At 43.0% G+C, this 19,629-nt stretch overlaps 1 protein-coding gene across 1 annotated transcript in view; it reads left to right on the top strand.

The window, feature by feature from the left end:
• FRAS1 (Fraser extracellular matrix complex subunit 1) overlaps nt 1-19,629 on the top strand; it is an 845,787-nt gene that overhangs the window by 718,324 nt on the left and 107,834 nt on the right. Inside the window, exons 44-48 of the mRNA XM_069743201.1 lie at nt 3,100-3,363; nt 15,453-15,641; nt 16,228-16,347; nt 16,489-16,668; nt 18,663-18,787. Of these exons, the coding sequence (XP_069599302.1) occupies nt 3,100-3,363; nt 15,453-15,641; nt 16,228-16,347; nt 16,489-16,668; nt 18,663-18,787 (878 nt within the window). The remainder of the gene's footprint in view (nt 1-3,099; nt 3,364-15,452; nt 15,642-16,227; nt 16,348-16,488; nt 16,669-18,662; nt 18,788-19,629) is intronic.

Raw genomic sequence — 19,629 nt, 5'->3', positions numbered from 1 at the left:
TCACATTCCCCCATAGCCCCGCACACACACACACACACACACACACCACTCACCTGTCACCTCTCTGCACGTTCCCCCTCTGCCCCACACACACACACCTCTCACCTCTCTGCACTCTCCTCTGCAGCCACCCACACACATACCACACACCTCTCTGCACATTCCCTGCAGCCTCAGCATCTTCGTGGCCAGTAGCTTTCTCTCTCACACAACCATGCGCTGAATGCTGACGTCATCCAGCTGTGCTGCTGTGTCAGACAGGGAGTAGGGGCATGAAGCAGGATGGATCTTTGCAGCTCTGCTCCGCTGCCATTTTGTCCTGTAGGCTGTGGATCTGCAGGGATCGCGCCCTGCCCACCGCACATGAGGGCAATCTAGCCAGGGGTCCCCTGGAGCCTCGGGGCCAGATAAAAAGGCCAGATTGCCATTAATGTTAGCCACCTTGCAGGGGTCCCCTCCACAACTGGGCCCGGTGCAATCGCACCTGCTTGACATGGAATATGTCTGCCCCTGGTCTCATCAGCCGCTGCCTGCTATCGTTGTTATCGGTTGAATATAACTCTCAACATTCTCCCTTCCTTGCACTGATCGCCAGCAGAGCCAGCGGTGCCGGGGAACAGCGCAACTGTAGCGCTGCTTCTCTGGCGCTGGTATGTGTGGTACTGATGCAGCACACGAGCGGCAAATGGTTGCCTTTCGTGTGCCGCCAATATTATACACACGGACACTGATGTCTCCAGTACCATTTTTTCCATTGCCGGAAATATCAGGACGCGTGAAACCAGCCTAGGAGAGCCAGAACAAGACTCTCATAGACTTACATTTACAGTTGTGACCGTTACCTTCCAGTCAGTCAGACGTTGCTGTCACAAGATAGCAGCGCTTGTGCTTTAAGCAAGTGACACGTCCTCTCTAATTGTTGTTAACAAAACTCTTAATATCATTGCCTATTTTTTAAACTTTCTGAAGCGAAGTTTTTGGCCATAAAAGGAAGCCATCATTATAAAATGATATGTTAATTAGGGATGAGCAAGTATACATGTTGCTCGGGTGATCTCCGAGTATTTATGACTTCTCTGAGATTTAGTTTTCCTTGCCGCAGCTAGATAATTTGCACCTACTAGACAGCTTGATTACATGTGGGGATTGCCTAGCAACCAGGCAACCCCCACATGTACTCAGGCTGGCTAACAATCATAAATCATTCAGCTGAAGCAAGGAAAACTAAATCTCCGAGCAGTCATAAATACTCGGAGATCATCCGAGTGTGCTGGAGAAATCCCAAGCAACGAGTATTTTCGCTCATCACTAATGTTAATTAAATCATAATTTTTACATGTTTCAATCTATCGTTAAAAAAAAAACCTAAACTCTTGCAGTACTTTTCACACTTGCCACTGGGGCTTCTTTAGACTCTTCCTTTTGTTCCAGGAAGCAACACATGTACATAGGCACAATGATCAGACCCTTAACCATATATTTTGTATTGAAGTGTCTAATGAGCCTGTGCAAAGGTCATTGTTATGGGAGAAGAAAGAGAGCAAGGTCAATGGGGACATTACATTGCCTATTGTGACTGGTGAATCCTTTCCTAGCAGCTGTGTATAGAGGTGTTACCTCTCATTGTAATCCTACCTATATATTGATTAAAAAAACTCTTGTAAGCTCTTCCTGAAAAGACAGGAAGTATTAGTCTTAAGGTACCTTCACACATAACGATATCGTTAAGGATATCGTTGCAACGTCACGCTTTTTGTAACGTAGCAACGATCCCGCTAACGATCTCGTTAGGTGTGACAGCGACCAACGATCAGGCCCCTGCTGGGAGATCGTTGGTCGTGGGGAATGGTCAGGACCTTTTTTTGGTGGCTGATCACCCGCTGTCATCGCTAGATCGGCGTGTGTGACGCCGATCTAGCGATGTGTTCACCTGTAACCAGGGTAAACATCGGGTTACTAAGTGCAGGGCCGCGCTTAGTAACCCGATATTTACCCTGGTTACCATTGTAAAAGTAAAAAAAAAAAACACTACATACTCACATTCCGATGTCTGTCACGTCCCCCGGCGTCCACAGGGTTAAAACTGCTTTCGGCAGGAGCGCTGCTAATACATGCGCTGCTGCCGAGAAGCTTCCCTGCACTGACTGTCAGTGCCGGCAGTAAAGCAGAGCGGTGACGTCACCGTTGTGCTCTGCTTTACGGCCGGCACTGACACAGTGCAGGGAAGCTTCTCGGCAGCAGCGCGTGCATTAGCAGCGCTCCTGCCGAAAGCAGTTTTAACCCTGTGGACGCTGGCGCGGGATGTGACAGACATCAGAATGTGAGTATGTAGTGTTTTTTTTTTAACTTTTACAATGGTAACCCTGCGTGGCCCTGCGCTTAGTAACCCGATGTTTACCCTGGTTACCCGGGGACTTCGGCATTGTTGAAGACAGTTTCAACGATGCCGAAGTATTTCCCCGGATCATTGGTCGCTGGAGAGAGCTGTCTGTGTGACCGCTCCCCAGCGACCACACAACGACTTACCAACGATCACGGCCAGGTCGTATCGATGGTCGTGATCGTTGGTAAATCGTTTAGTGTAACGGTACCTTAAAGGTGGTGAGATGAAAAACAAAACATTGCCAAATAAGAGGTTCTTTATTGCAATATTCCCATTAAGGGCACATTCACATAACCATATTTTCAGTCCAGGTGCTGTCTGTTAAAAAAAAAACTGACAGCTCTCAGACCACTGTTTATAGTCCCATTCTACTGATCTCATGACTTTTTATGTATTATGGCAACTCGACTTGGTCACATCAAAGCTGTACATGTTTCCTAACTACTTTTGTCTTTTGAATTCAATAAAGTCTATAATTACCTAAATGACAGAATACGATGTTGATCACTCCTTTGTTGGAATCTACCTCTATTCTAATGTCAATTGAGCCTGATCCATACTTTCCAAACATTTTTTAACAACATTATCAGTTTATTTTCATCATATTTTGCTTTACTAAACGGCTAAGATATCTAAAAGTGTTGTATAAAAAAGTTTTTATATTAACATCCTGTTAATTTTTGCATTAATTGTCTTTTTTAAATAAATTCCTCTAGGACATTTACGCCGGAGGCAATTCTACTCTGAGCCATTGGATAATGGAAGGATCTTGTCCCAGAGCTCCTCTTTTACTTATCAGGATATATTAGATGAGTTGATTGTATACATTCCAGAGACTGGGGCTACACATTCAGATGAATTCAGGTTCTCTCTGTCAGATGGTCGATACACTAATACTGGAAGATTACAGTTTATTATAGAGCCACAGAGAAAAGAACCACCAAGGTTGGCTGTAAACAGAGGTCTACAGATCTCAGCAGGTATGTCTAACATGTAGAAGCCTTTACTACGAAAGTAGGAAAACACAAGGAAAGGCCAGTACAACACATAAATGATTACAACCCCTTTACACCCATTAAATTTGCCAATTCTTCGGGGAATCTGAAAGATCTCTCTTTTCAGGAGCCTTCTAGATGTCCTAGAAGAATTGACTTGTATGCTTGAGTTGATAAGTGCTTTTTAATAGAACAAATTTTTTTCTGGTTAGTTATGTGATCAGATTAGCAAATCACTGGTAGCAAAATTAATGCAGAAATTTAAATAAATATGGTCTTATAACAAGCTCCCTGAGATGTTTAGGCCGTCACTATTCACTTTGTCATGAGCAAAATGCCCCACAATTGTGGTGTATAAATGTCAGGCACCACATTTATTTAGTTTTAGACATCTTTTGTACTTGGTCCACCAACAGTGCATGGCTATTTATGCACCAAATGTTTGGTTTAAATTTGCCATGTCTGTTCTGATCTTAATCTGTCCAAATTTGTGACAGTATTTATAAATCTGCCCCAATGTATTTTCCGGAATTATTTTTAGATTACTAGGGATAGCAGTGACATTTCAGGGGATTTTTGCCTTTAATATGAATTGGTTGTTAAAAGTAAATACTTTTACTCACATTTTATAAGAGCACTCTAATTTTAGAAAATTAGTAAATTACTGGACTAACTATGGTAACACAAGACAAGTATCACACATAGACTATGTTGTGCATCATAAAGTCAGCTCCACACAGCTCAACCCTCTTACCATGGAGTAAAAGAATGTCATGAACCAGCATTAGGATGGTCCTCTGACCCTAGATTTTATTATCAGCCAATATGTGAGACCACTCTGCAGCTTGTGAAGACTGAAACTGAATTTGTGTAATTAACGTGTTGCGGGGCAGCAATCGTGGGTGAGAGGAGCATCATCCATGCTCCGACACGGTGCAGGAGAATGGGGGTCCTGGCTAGGTATGTGTGCTGATGTTACCTTGGCGATGCGACTCTGCAGACTGCATGTTGCCATTTGACTTGGCAGGCCAGGACGAGATGAGGTAGAGATGAATGATAGAGACTAGTGATGAGCCAGTGTACTCGTTGCTCGGGTGACCTCCGAGTATTTGTTATTGCTCGGAGATTTAGTTTTCATCTCCTCAGTTGCATGATTTACGGCTTCCAGATAAGCTGAATACATGGGGGAATTCCCTAACAAACGGGCATTCCTCACATGTATTCAGCGTATCTGGAAGCCACAAATTATGCAACTGAGGCAATGAAAACTATATCTCCGAGCAATAACAAATACTCGGAGGTCACCTGAGCGTGCTCGTGAAAACTCGAGCAACAAGTACACTCGATCATCACTAATAGAGACCAAAGTCCTGAAATAAACTTTTTAGTGAACACAGGGCCGGCCTGAACATATAGGCGAACTAGGCGGCCGCCTAGGGCGCCGACCCAAAGGGGGCGCCAGAGAAAACATAGAAAAAATTATAAAAAATCTTTTCAAAGGGCAAAAAGTTTTAGGGATGGAAAGAAAAGTGTACATAAATTTTTTTACCATAAATTTAAAAGAAAAACCGTTGAGCTTCACTTTAGGCACGGAAAGGAGGCGCTAAACTACGGATGTGAGTCGTTTGCATCGTCTGCTGACAGGTGTTTGATCCCGCGCGTTTATTTTGTTCCTAAGTTTTCAAATGTTGGCAAAGCAAACAACCAGAAATGCACACTTAGCACACACTACACTAAGGGGGCGCCCGAGAAAAAAAAATACGTATACTTAACCCTCCATCAGGAACAATGGATCTGACAGGCGCAGCTCTTCTACTTTCATTTCTCCCTTCTCACCAGGAAAGCCCCTCCCTCTAGATAGTCTCCCAAGTTTTCATCTACTGCCAAGAATAGTAGGGGCGCAACAAAATAGTTTTGCCTAGGGCGCCGTAATCTCTCGGGCCGGCCCTGAGTGAACAATAACTTGATGAGAAGTATATACAACAGATAGCAGGCACAGCACTTCATGAATGCTTCTTCTTCATTACATGTTACAACAGTCCAGCAATTCATTATGGGAAGTTCCATTTTCCCCTGTGAGGACCCAACGGGTCAAGGTGTTATGCCATGGTCCCTCACAGCTAGTCTGAATTACCTGTTAATTTGTGAAGACCCCACTGGCTGAGGTGCGGCAGTATGACTCACCACTAGTACTCTCAAAGTCATTTCGATGAGATTACACAAACTCCTTGCTGTGCCACTGCATTTTCAATTTGTGTACCAGTATGAGACACTCTAGCTTTCTCTCCAGAATAGGTAATTGTTTGCTTAAAGGGAATCTGTCAGTAGGATCAACCCTCTTAATCTGTCTATATGGGCAAGTAGGTTGCAGGAAGCTAAATAAGATGTTATCTTGAGATCTGTGATCTGATTTCCAGAGAAATCCAGGTTTTTCTTATATGTAAATTACCTCTTCCAGGAGGACATTGCATGGAAGATAACTCTGCCTCCAGAGCTTATTTTAAATAGAAGGGAGAGTTACCAGTGTGAGACAAGTAACTAACAGAACAGGAGAAATGAACTTTGTCTTCTTGCAAACACATATTTGCAGCTTTCTGAGCTTTTCTGTATTGCAACAATATTGCAACCCTGTCTGCTATGAAATGAATGCTGAAGCTGAGAGAAACCTGCATACACAGTGTTCCAAATTAAGTGTCATAAAGATTTAATTGTTTTGTTTTTCAAATAAACTCATAGATGGTATTGTGTCTCAGGGCTTAATGGATCACTGAAATCAATCTTAAACACATGTGATAATTAGTTTTCAAGGTGATTCTAATTAAAGGAAAACTATTTAAAAATGATGTTCCACATTATTAAGCAGACCACAGTTTTCAAGTAACATGGGAAAGAAAAAGGATCTCTCTGCTGGCAAAAAGCCTCAAATAGTGCAATGCCTTGGTCAAAGGCTGAAAACATTAGATATTTCACGAAAAATTAAACGTGATCATCGTACTGTTAAGAGATTTGTGGCTGAATCTGAGTACAGACATGGTTGTGCTGATAAAGGCAGAATGAGGAAGGTTTCTGCCAGGCAAGTTCATCGGATTAAGAGAGCAGCTGCTAAAAAGCCATTACAAACCAGCAAACAGATATTTGACGCTGCTGGTGCTTCTGGAGTCCCTCGAACCTCAAGGTGTAGGATCCTTCAAAGGCTTGCTTTGGTTCATAAACCTACTATTCGGCCACCCCTAATCGGTGTTCACAAGCAGAAACGGTTGCAGTGGGCCAAGACATACATGAAGACTAATTTTCAAACAGTCTTGTTTACTGATGAGTGTCGAGCAACCCTGGATGGTCCAGATGGATGGAGTAGTGGATGGCCACCATGTCCCAACAAGGCTGCGACATCATCAAGGAGGTGGAGGAGTCTTGTTTTGGGCCAGAATCATGGGGAAACAGCTGGTATGGCCCTTTAAGGTTCATGAAGGTGTGAAAATGACCTCTGCAAAGTATATAGAGTTTCTGACTGACAACTTTCTTCCATGGTATAAAAAGCAGAAACGTGCCTTCAGGAGCAAAATCATCTTCGTGCATGACAATGCACCATCTCATGCTGCAAAGAATACCTCTGAGTCATTGGCTGCTATGGGCATAAAAGGAGATAAACTCATGGTGTGGTCACCATCTTCCCCTGACTTCATCCCTATAGAGAACCTTTGGAGTATCATAAAGCGAAAGATCTATGAGGGTGGGAGGCAGTTCACATCAAAACAGCAGCTCTGGGAGGCTATTCTGACTTCATGCAAAGAAATACAAGCAGAAACTATCCAAAAACTCACAAGTTCAATGGATGCAAGAATTGTGAAGGTGATATCAAAGAAGGGTTCCATGTAACTTGGCCTGTTAGGATGTTTTGGAGTTAAATAGCTTTTTATTCAGTGAATGTGACCTCCTAATGCTGCAAATTCAACAAATGAGCATTTTCAGTTCTTTAAAACATATCAAATGTTTAGAAATTCTACTGTGCCTATTAATTTGGAATAGTGCATTTTGAGTTTTTATTCATTTTGGAGATTATACTGTTATCATTGGGAGGTTTCTTCAATAAAATTCGATGTATACTCTAACGGGTGATGACTTTTATTAGACTGACTGTCATTTGCACTGACCATTTAGGAAAAACCAAGAAAAATATAATTTGCATAATAATTTGGAACATGGTGTACAGTGGGTACGGAAAGTATTCAGACCCCTTTAAATTTTTCACTCTTCGTTTCATGGCAAGCATTTGGTAAATTCCAAAAAGTTAATATTTCACATTAATGTACACTCTGCACGCCATCTTGACTGAAAAAAAACAGAAATGTAGACATTTTTGAAAATTTGTTGAAAAAGAAAAACTGAAATATCACATGGTCATAAGTATTCAGACCCTTTGCTCAGACACTCATATTTATGTCACATGCAGTCCATTTCCTTGTGATCCTCCTTGAGATGGTTCTACTCCTTCATTGGAGTCCAGCTGTGTTTAATTAAACTGATAGGACTTGATTTGGAAAGGCACACACTTGTCTATATAAGATCTCACAGCTCACCGTGCATGTCAGACCAAATGAGATTCATGAGCTCAAAGGAACTGGCCAAGGACATCAGAGACAGAATTGTGGCAAGGCACAGATCTGGCCAAGGTTACAACAGACTTTCTGCAGTACTCAAGGTTCGTAAAAGCATAATCCTTCAATGGAAGCACTTTGGGACCACCAGAAGTCTTCCTAGACCTGACCATCCCGCCAAACTGAGCAATCGTGAGAGAAGAGTCTTGGTGAGAGAGGTAAAGAAGAACCCCAAGATCACTGTGGCTGAGCTCCAGAGATGCAGTAGTGAGAGGGGAGAAAGTTTCACAAAGTCAACTATCACTGCAGCCCTCTGTTGTGAATTCAGCTTTTGGGCTCCCTCCGGTGGTTGTAGAGGGTAATGCAGTTGTGCCTGGATTGCAGGAGTGGACATGTGTATCTACTAATTGCAAAACTGACTGGGGTATATAGCTTTGCAGGATCCTTTAGTCAGTGCCAGTTGTTCATTGTTCTTGCAGGATTCACTTCCCTGCTGGTCTCTCCAGTTTGCTGTGCTTTTCTACAAAGATAAGTCCTGGCTTTGTTTTTGCTGTCCACCTGCGGTGGACCTTATAGTTCTGTGCATGTTCATGTTTTTTGTCTTGTCCAGTTTTGTCTGTGAAGGATTTTTTGCAGCCTAGCTATTTCTCTGGAGATGCAGATATACCCCCCATGTCTTTAGTCAGATGTGGTGATTCGTTATTTTCCTCTCCTCTCACAGTCAATATTTGTGGGGGGCTATCTATCCTTTGGGGATTTTCTCTGAGGCAAGATAGGTTTCCTGTTTCTGTCTTTAGGGGTAGTTAGATCTTAGGCTGTGCCGAGGGGTCTAGGGAGTGTTAGGTACCCCCCACGGCTACTTCTAGTTGCGCTGCTAGGTTCAGGGTTTGTGGTCAGTACAGAGACCACCTTTTCCAGAGTCCGTCTCATGCTGCTCCTAGGCCACCAGATCATAACAGTACAACTGGCCAACAATGAGTTAAACGCATCTCAGAAGAAGGGAAGGAAAGTGCTGAGCCATTTTTTTTTCTGTAGTCTGTTGTGTCTTTCCTTTCCTCTTTATCTCTGGGTGGCTACGGAATCTAGTATTAACATGAATGTTCAGAAGTTAGTTTCTCGGGTGGATCAGCTTGCTGCTAGGGTACAGGGTATTTCAGATTATATTGTTCAAACTCCTGCCTTAGAACCTAAGAATCCCACTCCTGATTTATTCTTTGGTGACAGATCCAAATTTTTGAGTTCCAAAAATAACTGTAAACTGTTTTTTGCATTAAGACCCCGGTCTTCTGGTGATCCTATTCAGCAGGTTAAAATCATCATATCTCTGCTGCGTGGTGACCCACAGGATTGGGCATTTTCCCTGGAAACTGGTAATCCTGCTTTGCTTAATGTTGATTCGTTTTTTCAGGCATTGGGGTTGTTGTATGATGAGCCTAATTCTGTGGATCAGGCTGAGAAAATTTTGTTAGCCCTGTGTCAAGGTCAAGAAGCGGCAGAATCGTATTGCCAGAAATTTTGAAAATGGTCTGTACTGACTAAATGGAATGAGGATGCCTTGGCGGCAATTTTCAGAAAAGGTCTTTCTGAATCCGTTAAGGATGTTATGGTGGGGTCCCCCACGCCTGCTGGTCTGAGTGATTCTATGTCTCTGGCCATTCAGATTGATCGGCGCTTGCGCGAGCGCAGAGTTGTGCACACTGTGGCGTTGGCTCCTAAGCGGAGCCTTGAGCCTATGCAGTGTGATAGGATTTTGTCTAGAGCTGAACGTCAAACATTCAGGCGTCAGAATAGGTTGTGTTTTTAGTGCGGCGATTCTGCTCATGTTATTTCTGATTGCCCTAAGCATACTAAGAGAATCGCTAGTTCTGTTGCCATCAGTACTATACAACCTAAATTTCTGTTATCTGTGACCTTGATTTGCTCATTATCATCATTTTCTGTCATGGCATTTTTGGATTCAGGCGCCGCTCTTAACTTAATGGACTTAGAATTTGCCAGACGTTGTGGTTTTCCCTTGCAGCCTTTGCAGAACCCTATTCCTTTGAGGGGCATTGATGCTACACCGTTAGCTAAAAATAAACCTCAGTTTTGGACACAGCTGACCATGCGCATGGCGCCAGCCCATCAGGAAGATTGTCGTTTTCTGGTGTTGCATAATTTGCATGATGATATTATGCTGGGTTTTCCATGGTTACAGGTGTTAGACTGGAAATCCATGTCTGTGACTACTTGGGGTTGTCAGGGGGTTCATGATCAGGTTCCTTTGATGTCAATTTCCTCTTCCCCCTCTTCTGAAGTTCCTGAGTTTTTGTCAGACTTTCAGGATGTATTCGATGAGCCCAAATCCAGTTCCCTTCCACCGCATAGGGACTGTGATTGTGCTATTGACTTGATTCCAGGTTGTAAGTTCCCTAAGGGCCGACTTTTCAACCTGTCTGTGCCTGAATATACCGCCATGCGGAGCTATATTAAGGAGTCTTTGGAGAAAGGGCATATTCGGCCATCTTCTTCATCGTTGGGAGCGGGGTTCTTTTTTGTTGCCAAGAAGGATGGATCCTTGAGACCCTGTATTGATTATCGCCTCTTGAATAAGATCACGGTCAAATTTCAATACCCCTTGCCTTTGCTTACTGATTTGTTTGCTAGGATTAAGGGGGCTAGCTGGTTTACTAAGATTGACCTTCGAGGGGCATATAATCTTATTCGTATCAAGCAGGGTGACGAATGGAAAACTGCATTTAATACGCCTGAAGGCCATTTTGAATACCTTGTGATGCCATTCGGACTCTCTAATGCCCCATCTGTGTTCCAATCCTTCATGCATGATATCTTTCGGAGTTATCTTGATAAATGGTTGTATATTTGGATGATATTTTGATTTTTTCCAATGATTGGGAGTCTCATGTGAAACAGGTCAGGATGGTATTTCAGATCGTCCGTAATAATGCTTTATTTGTGAAGGGGTCAAAGTGCCTCTTTGGAGTGCAGAAGGTTTCTTTTTTGGGTTTCATTTTTTCTCCCTCATCTATAGAAATGGATCCGGCTAAGGTTCAGGCCATTCATGATTGGATTCAGCCCACATCTGTGAAGAGCCTTCAGAAATTCTTGGGCTTTGCTAATTTTTATCGTCGTTTCATTGCCAACTTCTCCAGTGTGGTTAAACCTCTGACCGATTTGAACAAGAAAGGCGCTGATGTGACGAATTGGTCCTCCGCGGCTGTTTCTGCCTTTCAGGAGCTTAAACGCCAATTTACTTCTGCCCCTGTGTTGCGTCAGCCAGATGTTTCTCTTCCATTTCAGGTTGAGGTTGGCGCGTCTGAGATTGGGGCAGGAGCCATTTTGTCTCAGAGGAATTCTGATGGTTCCTTGATGAAACCGTGTGCCTTCTTTTCTCGGAAGTTTTCGCCTGCGGAACGCAATTATGATGTCGGCAATCGGGAGTTGTTGGCTATGAAGTGGGCATTTGAGGAGTGGCGACATTGGCTTGAGGGGGCCAAGCACCGTATTGTGGTCCTGACCGATCATAAGAATCTGATTTACCTCGAGTCTGCCAAACGGTTGAATCCTAGACAGGCTCGATGGTCCTTGTTTTTCTCCCGTTTTGATTTTGTGGTCTCGTACATTCCTGGTACTAAGAATGTTAAGGCGGATGCCCTCTCTAGGAGTTTTTTTCCTGATTCCCCTGGGGTTCTTCAGCCGGTCGGCATTTTGAAGGAAAGGGTGATTCTTTCTGCCATCTCCCCTGATTTACGACGGGTTCTTCAGGAATTTCAGGCTGATAAGTCTGACCGCTGTCCTGTGGGGAAACTGTTTGTTCCTGATAGATGGACTACTAAAGTGATTTCTGAGGTTCATTGTTCTGTGTTGGCTGGCCATCCTGGGATTTTTGGTACCAGAGATTTGGTTAGTAGGTCCTTTTGGTGGCCTTCTTTGTCGCGGGATATGCGTTCTTTTGTGCAGTCCGGTGGGATTTGTGCGCGGGCTAAGCCTTGCTGTTCCCGCGCTAGTTGGTTGCTTTTGCCATTAACGGTCCCCGAGAGGCCCTGGACACATATTTCTATGGATTTTATTTCCGATCTTCCTGTTTCCCAAAGAATGTCGGTTATCTGGGTTGTCTGTGACCGATTTTCTAAGGTGGTTCATTTGGTGCCTTTGCCTAAATTGCCTTCTTCTTCTGATTTGGTTCAGTTGTTTTTTCAGCATGTGGTGCGTTTGCATGGTATTCCGGAGAATATTGTGTCCGACAGAGGTTCCCAGTTTGTTTCTAGGTTTTGGCGGGCCTTTTGTGCCACGCTGGGCATTGATTTGTCTTTTTCTTCTGCATTTCATCCTCAGACAAATGGCCAGACTGAGCGAACTAATCAGACCTTGGAGACCTATTTGAGATGCTTTGTGTCTGCTGATCAGGATGATTGGGTGGCTTTTTTGCCATTGGCCGAGTTTGCCCTTAATAATCGGGCTAGTTCGGCTACTTTGGTTTCGCCTTTTTTTTGTAATTTTGGTTTTCATCCTCGTTTTTCTTCTGGGCAGGTTGAGCCTTCTGACCTTCCTGGTGTGGATTCTGTGGTCGACAGGTTGCAGCAGATTTGGGCTTATGTGGTGGACAATTTGGTGCTGTCTCAGGAGGAGGCTCAACGTTTTGCTAATCGTTGTCGGTGTGTTGGTTCCCGGCTTCGGATTGGGGATCTGGTTTGGTTATCTTCCCGTCATGTTCCTATGAAGGTTTCTTCCCCTAAGTTTAAGCCTCGATTTATTGGTCCTTATAGGATTTCTGAGATTATTAATCCGGTGTCCTTTCGCCTGGCGCTTCCGGCCTCGTGTGCTATTCATAATGTCTTCCATAAATCTTTGTTGCGGAAATATGTGGAGCCCGTTGTTCCCTCTGTTGATCCTCCGGCCCCTGTATTGGTCGATGGGGAGTTTGAATATGTTGTTGAGAAGATTTTGGATTCTCGTTTTTCGAGGCGGAAGCTTCAGTACCTTGTCAAGTGAAAGGGTTATGGCCAGGAGAATAATTCTTGGGTTTCTGCCTCTGATGTCCATGCCGTTGATTTGGTTTGTGCCTTTCATCGGGCTCATCCTGATCGGCCTGGGGGCTCTGGTGAGGGTTCGGTGACCCCTCCTCAAGGGGGGGGGTACTGTTGTGAATTCAGCTTTTGGGCTCCCTCCGGTGGTTATAGAGGGTAATGTAGTTGTGCCTGGATTGCAGGAGTGGACATGTGTATCTACTAATTGCAAAACTGACTGGGGTATATAGCTTTGCAGGATCCTTTAGTCAGTGCCAGTTGTTCATTGTTCTTGCAGGATTCACTTCCCTGCTGGTATCTCCAGTTTGCTGTGCTTTTCTACAAAGATAAGTCCTGGCTTTGTTTTTGCTGTCCACCTGCGGTGGACCTTATAGTTCTGTGCATGTTCATGTTTTTTGTCTTGTCCAGTTTTGTCTGTGAAGGATTTTTTGCAGCCTAGCTATTTCTCTGGAGATGCAGATATACCCCCCATGTCTTTAGTCAGATGTGGTGATTCGTATCTTCTGTGGTGGATATTTTCTAACGTTTTTATACTGACCGCATAGTACTCTGTTCTTTTCTTTCTTTGTAGCTAGTATGGCCTCCTATGCTAAAATCTGATTTCATATCTGCATATGTTATTTTCCTCTCCTCTCACAGTCAATATTTGTGGGGGGCTATCTATCCTTTGGGGATTTTCTCTGAGGCAAGATAGGTTTCCTGTTTCTGTCTTTAGGGGTAGTTAGATCTTAGGCTGTGCCGAGGGGTCTAGGGAGTGTTAGGTATCCCCCACAGCTACTTCTAGTTGCGCTGCTAGGTTCAGGGTTTGTGGTCAGTACAGGTTCCACCTTCTCCAGAGTCCGTCTCATGCTGCTCCTAGGCCACCAGATCATAACAGCCCTCCACCAGTTGGGCCTTTATGGCAGAGTGGCCCGACGGAAGCCTTTCCTCAGTGCAAGACATATGAAAGCCCGCATAAAGCTTGCTAAAAAAAAAAAGCACACGAAGGACTCCCAGACTGAGAAATAAGATTCTCTGGTCTGATGAGATGAAGATAGACCTTTTTTGTGATAATTCTAAGCGGTATGTGTGGAGAAAACCAGGCACTGCTCATCACCTGCCCAACACAATCCCAACAGTGAAACATGGTGGTGGCAGCTTCATGCTATGGGGGTGTTCCTCAGCTGCAGGGACAGGATGACTGGTTGTCATTTAAGGAAACATGAATGTGGCCAAGAAGAGAGATATCCTGGATGAAAACTTCTTCCAGAGTGCTCTGAACCTAAGACTTGGCCGAAAGTTCACCTTCCAACAAGACAGTGACCTAAGCACACAGCTAAAATAACAAAGGAGTGGCTTCAGAACAGCTCTGTGATCATTCTTGACTGGCCCAGCCAGAGTCCTGACCTAAACCCAATTGAGCATCTCTGAATAGACCTGAAAATGGCTGTCCACAAACGATCACCATCCAACCTGACGGAACTGGAAAGGATCTGCAAGGAAGAATGGCAGAGAATCCCCAAATCCAGGTGTGAAAAACTTGTATCATTCCCAAGAAGTCTCATGGTTGTACTAGCTCAAAAGGGTGCTTCTACTCAATACTGAGCAAAGGGTCTGACTACTTATGACCATGTGATATTTCAGTTTTTCTTTATTAACAAATTTGCAAAAATTACTACATTTCAGTTTTTTTCAGTCAAGATGGGGTGCAGAGTATACATTAATGAGAAAAAAATGAACTTTTTTGAATTTACCAAATGGCTGCAATGAAGCAAAGAGTGAATAATTTAAAGGGGTATAAATACTTTCCGTACCCACTATATGTGTCAGTTATAGTCACACACAGCTCAGCAGTGAGATCAGGAGAGCAGAGAGCGACCATCCCCCTGGTAACTCCCCCTTCATGTAAAATGTGCTCTGAGGCAGAGTTCTCTTCCAGGCAACGTCCTCCCCATAGCCTGGACGAGGTAATTTACATAAAGTGATAAATGATGATTTATCAACAAGGCCTCCTGATCTGAGCTAAGGACCTAATCCTGTTGCTCACCTGATCAGTGGTTTTCTTCAAAACGTACAATCTGACACATCATGGTCGTCTCTCTTTGCTCAAAACACCATTACTATGCAAGTCTGCAAGCAGCTAGACCTTAGGTCTGTTATGTCTCAAGTACTGACTCTACCTGCCAACAAACAGGAAATTGTAAACCTGTGCACGCATGTAACGCCTCCCATCCTGGGTTTTTCTTGAACCGTTATCCCTGACTGCTGCTAACTCGCCCTTGCTGGACAGAAAATAGATAAACAACATTTCAGAACATGGCAATGCATTATATAACCATCAAATCCTCAAGGGGGAGTGTGGGCAGCTTCTCCACTCACATAATAATTTGCCAATAGTATTTAATGCATGAGTTCTTGTTGTGTGGACCTAAGCATCGCTTTTTTCTAATAAACGTTTATCTGTATTATCCAGGGTCAACAGCTACAATTACTGACCAACATTTAAAGGGAACTGACATAGATTCAGATGATGACAAGCTGAGATACATCATCAAGAGAGATCCAGCTGTAGGACAGCTACAGATATCAAAGAATAATAACCTGGTGCCAATTTCTGTTAGAGGCCTACTTACCAGCTTCACTCAGATGGATGTTAATAAAGGTAAAGATTAACTATACTTTAGTCTTAAGCCTGGTACCCACGATCCGGAACTAGCAGCGCTTTGGACGTGCTGCCTTCTATTGAACGCAGGTAAATCCGCATGTGTTCACTGAACCGTGCGGATTTACTGCATCCAATACATTCTATTCATGTAATTTGTCTTGTCGAGATTAGCATTTCCGCAAAATAAATTGACATGCTGCGGTCTGGAAAGACGCGTCGCATGTCAGTCTTCGTGTGTGATAGTGGATATGGGGTTTTTTGAAATCCCTTCTATTATTCTGTCACATCTGGCCACCGCGGGTTTGACGCAGTGTCAAACCCGTAGCAACTCCGGATCATGGGCACATACCCTTATGATGTTAATTGGCAAAATCTTGTAGTAAGCCAGAATTTGCTAGTCATCCCATATTTTATTCACTTTAACAATACTACACTCCACTCCCTAGTTTTATTACAATATAATGACGTCTTAAAATGCATTAGCTCCTTAGCTTACCACACTTTATTACTGCAAAAAAAAAATAAAGTGATACAAATAAAGTACAATGTTACATGGTACTATTGCTATGTGCTTTGTTTGCAGGATACATTCTGTATAAGCACAGTAAAGGAGAATCGGGAGGAAGTTTCTCTTTTAAATTTGATGTAGTAGATTCAGAAGAGAATACGCTGATTGACCAATCTTTCTATATTAGTGTATTAGGTAAGTATACCCTGTAGTTTTCTACAGACTGAAATATCTCTGTTGTGGCAAAATCTATTGCATTTACCATGTTGCAAAACAAATGCCCGTTTTATAAATATGACCCATAAAGCAGTTTTGTTTTGCTTGCCTTGCTTTTAGAAGACAGACTGCCGCCATCAATTACTGCCAACAAGGGTCTCACCTTGGATGAGAATACTTGGAAAAAAATCACTACACAGCAACTGTCAGCTACAGATCGAGATAGCGAGCCCAGAGAACTACTGTTTGGCATCACTAGGCAGCCTAGCCTTGGGCATCTGGAGCACATAGGCTCCCCAGGTACAGGACCACTTGTAAACTCTCCAGATTGTCTGTGACATTGTAAGGAATATTTGTTATAGAGCATCTGATTTCTGATTACGCAACATACTGTATTTGTAATACAGAATAAATATTTTATATAAACTAAATTCACTGTACAATCACAGGGATTCAAATTAGCTGGAATCAAGTATGGGGACATATTCTACATTCTATAAAAAGTATCTTACTTGGTTTCAATATTTAAATACTGTAAGTTCAGGCAAGCTATGAACTTTGTAGACTAGTCATGTCTTCAAATTGCATTTGTGCCTGGGCGCGTGTGCTGCTCTTTTACATGCACTAGTCTAGTTCATCAATCAGATTAGACTAGTGCATGCCGCAATATTTTCCACACAGATCTCCGAAAATAGCCCGTGTTTGTGTGACTTTAGCCAAAAGCGCACATTAAACACCGTTATAAAAATTTGAAATAGAAACTGTCAGCTACAAATATTCCATTTACCTGTTGATATAGTGGTAATCTATGTGTAGATAACATTTAAAGCATGCTGGTCTACTGTAAGAGTAGCTACAGGAAGAAAATGAAGTCATATTATCCCTGCAGCCACACTCTTTAGTCATTGGGTTGTTGCAGGGGACTATAACATTCACTGCTGACTATACTGTGAGATCTCTGTTAGCTGCACCCTGTCAGCTAGCTCTGCAGCACGTGAATACAAATCAGACTGCCAGTCAAGGTGCAGGGGGAGCGATCATAACGCACTCACTGTATAGTGAGTGGTGACTGTTACAGCCCCTGTACTGCCCGATAACTGAAAGCAGCTGCAGGGAGAATGAAACGTAATTTTCTCACTGCAGCCACTGTTTTGCTGCATCAGCCTAGTATGATTTAAATGCTATGTACCTGCAAATGCCCACTATATCAGCAGGTAAATAGAATTTTGTAGTAGACAGGCTCCCTTTAATTCAAGTATTTTGTTGAAATCTAAAATCTTAAAGCTTTCATTCTAATCAGGTATATGTCTTGTACTTTGTGACATTGACAAAATAAATTCTTTGTGTGGGTGTTCTATCCCTCCTTCATGATTTAAAGGTACTGTAATGGAACAGATTTACTGAAAATGTCTCATTTACTTTGTGCCAGAAATGTCTCTGTTTTATGGTATTGCATCCCAAGTCCAGCGCTATGTCTCTACCTCTGCTCCAGCCTCTGTTTCTGGGCATTTGTGATGTCAACAGTGCAGCAGCCAATTAGTGATACCAGCGGCTTGTGTTGTCTACATTAGCAGAGCCACTGAGCTCAGTATTTGGCTACAGCACTTTCGACATGATGTCACCGCTGCAGCCACACGACAGAGCCTGGGGCAGTAACAGAGACACAACACAGGGAGGATATATAAAAAATAGGGTATTTTCTGTGTTTTTTTTTTTTTTTTTTACAGTGCCTGCGTGCCAAAGGTTCCTGAAAATGGAAAGCCCCTTTAAGCCATATTCTTTTTGTTTGAAACTATGACACCTTGTTGAACAAAGTGCAAAAGGGGGTGTTAAAATAAAGCTGGGAGATATATGACAAACAGAAGTACCAAGTATGTAATTGCTGAGCTCTTATAATTAATGATGAGCGAGCGTGCTTGGATGTGGTGTTATCCGAGCATGCTTGTGTGCTAATAGAGTATCTTCGGCGTGCTTCAATACTATATTCGAGTCCCCGCGGCTGCATGTCTCGCTGCTGATCGACAGCCTCAGCACATGGAGGGATTGCCTGTTTGTTAGGGAATCCTTGCATTTGTTGCGGCTGTTGAACAGCAGCGAGACATGCAGCCGCGGGGACTCAAACATATTTTTCGAGCTTGCTCGCTCATCACTAATTATAATACTTTGTCAGTACCAAGTTACATATTGATTTCTTATTTAAGGGTTAATGTGATGGTGTTTTTGCTTACATGGTTTCCTATTGAAAAAAAAGATTGACAGCAGCTATTCATAGTTTTTTTCCTCCTTGTTTGTAGGCATAAAAATTAGCAGCTTCACTCAGGCAGATCTGGAGTCCAGAAGTATCCAATACATTCACACTAGTGCTGATGAAAAACATGCCGATGACTTCACCTTCACCGTCTCAGATGGAGTCAATGAGGTAGAAGAATATTTTGTATTGTTAGATTCTCAGGTTACAGGACATTTGTGGTTGCTTTGAGGTAGACAGTAGGCCTGATGCAGATTTCCCAAGGCGCACATATTATTTTCTTTACAGTTTCAATTTTGCTAGGTCTCATCATTGTTTGTCTGCATCGGTTAATCTCATTCACATTCTCCTCTAATGCCTTCAGCCAAGAGTGTTATTCTTTTCAATATATACAGAAGATAAACTACATTTTAATGCGGTTTCATCTAGATATTTCATTATTATTTCATTTTGAGCCTTTTCCTGTATTAAAAACCATAACAAGTACAATGCCAGTCAGATATGAGAACACTTCTGCATGTCTGCTACGTTTTATTGTCTACAATGGGCACTATTAGGCCGGCGTCACACTTGCGAGTTTTACGGACGTAAGAGCGCAGAATCTACGTCCATAAAACTCGCAAAAAATACGGCACAATTATTCTCTATGCCCCTGCTCCTATTTGCCGTATTTTACTGATCAGTATTATACGGCTTTCTACGGCCGTACAAAATCGCAGCATGCTGCGTTTGTCACCGTACTGCGCAAGAAATACGCCAATGAAAGTCTATGGAAGCGTGAAAAATACGGATTACACACGGACAAGCAGTGTGACTTGCGAGAAATACGCAGCGCTGTTAGAGAGAAAAGCCGGCAATTCAGTGCGGTGTAGAGTAAAATCACACTGACAGCTTACAGTCCAATAGGTAGAATAAATGTGTACACATAGAATAGGTATATATATATATACAGTGGGGCAAAAAAGTATTTAGTCAGTAAGCAATAGTGCAAGTTCCACCACTTAAAAAGATGA

The sequence above is a fragment of the Ranitomeya imitator genome, chromosome 1 (assembly GCF_032444005.1).
Source record: "Ranitomeya imitator isolate aRanImi1 chromosome 1, aRanImi1.pri, whole genome shotgun sequence".
Classification (NCBI taxonomy): Eukaryota; Metazoa; Chordata; class Amphibia; order Anura; family Dendrobatidae; genus Ranitomeya; species Ranitomeya imitator.
This window is presented reverse-complemented; position numbering and strand designations above follow the sequence as displayed.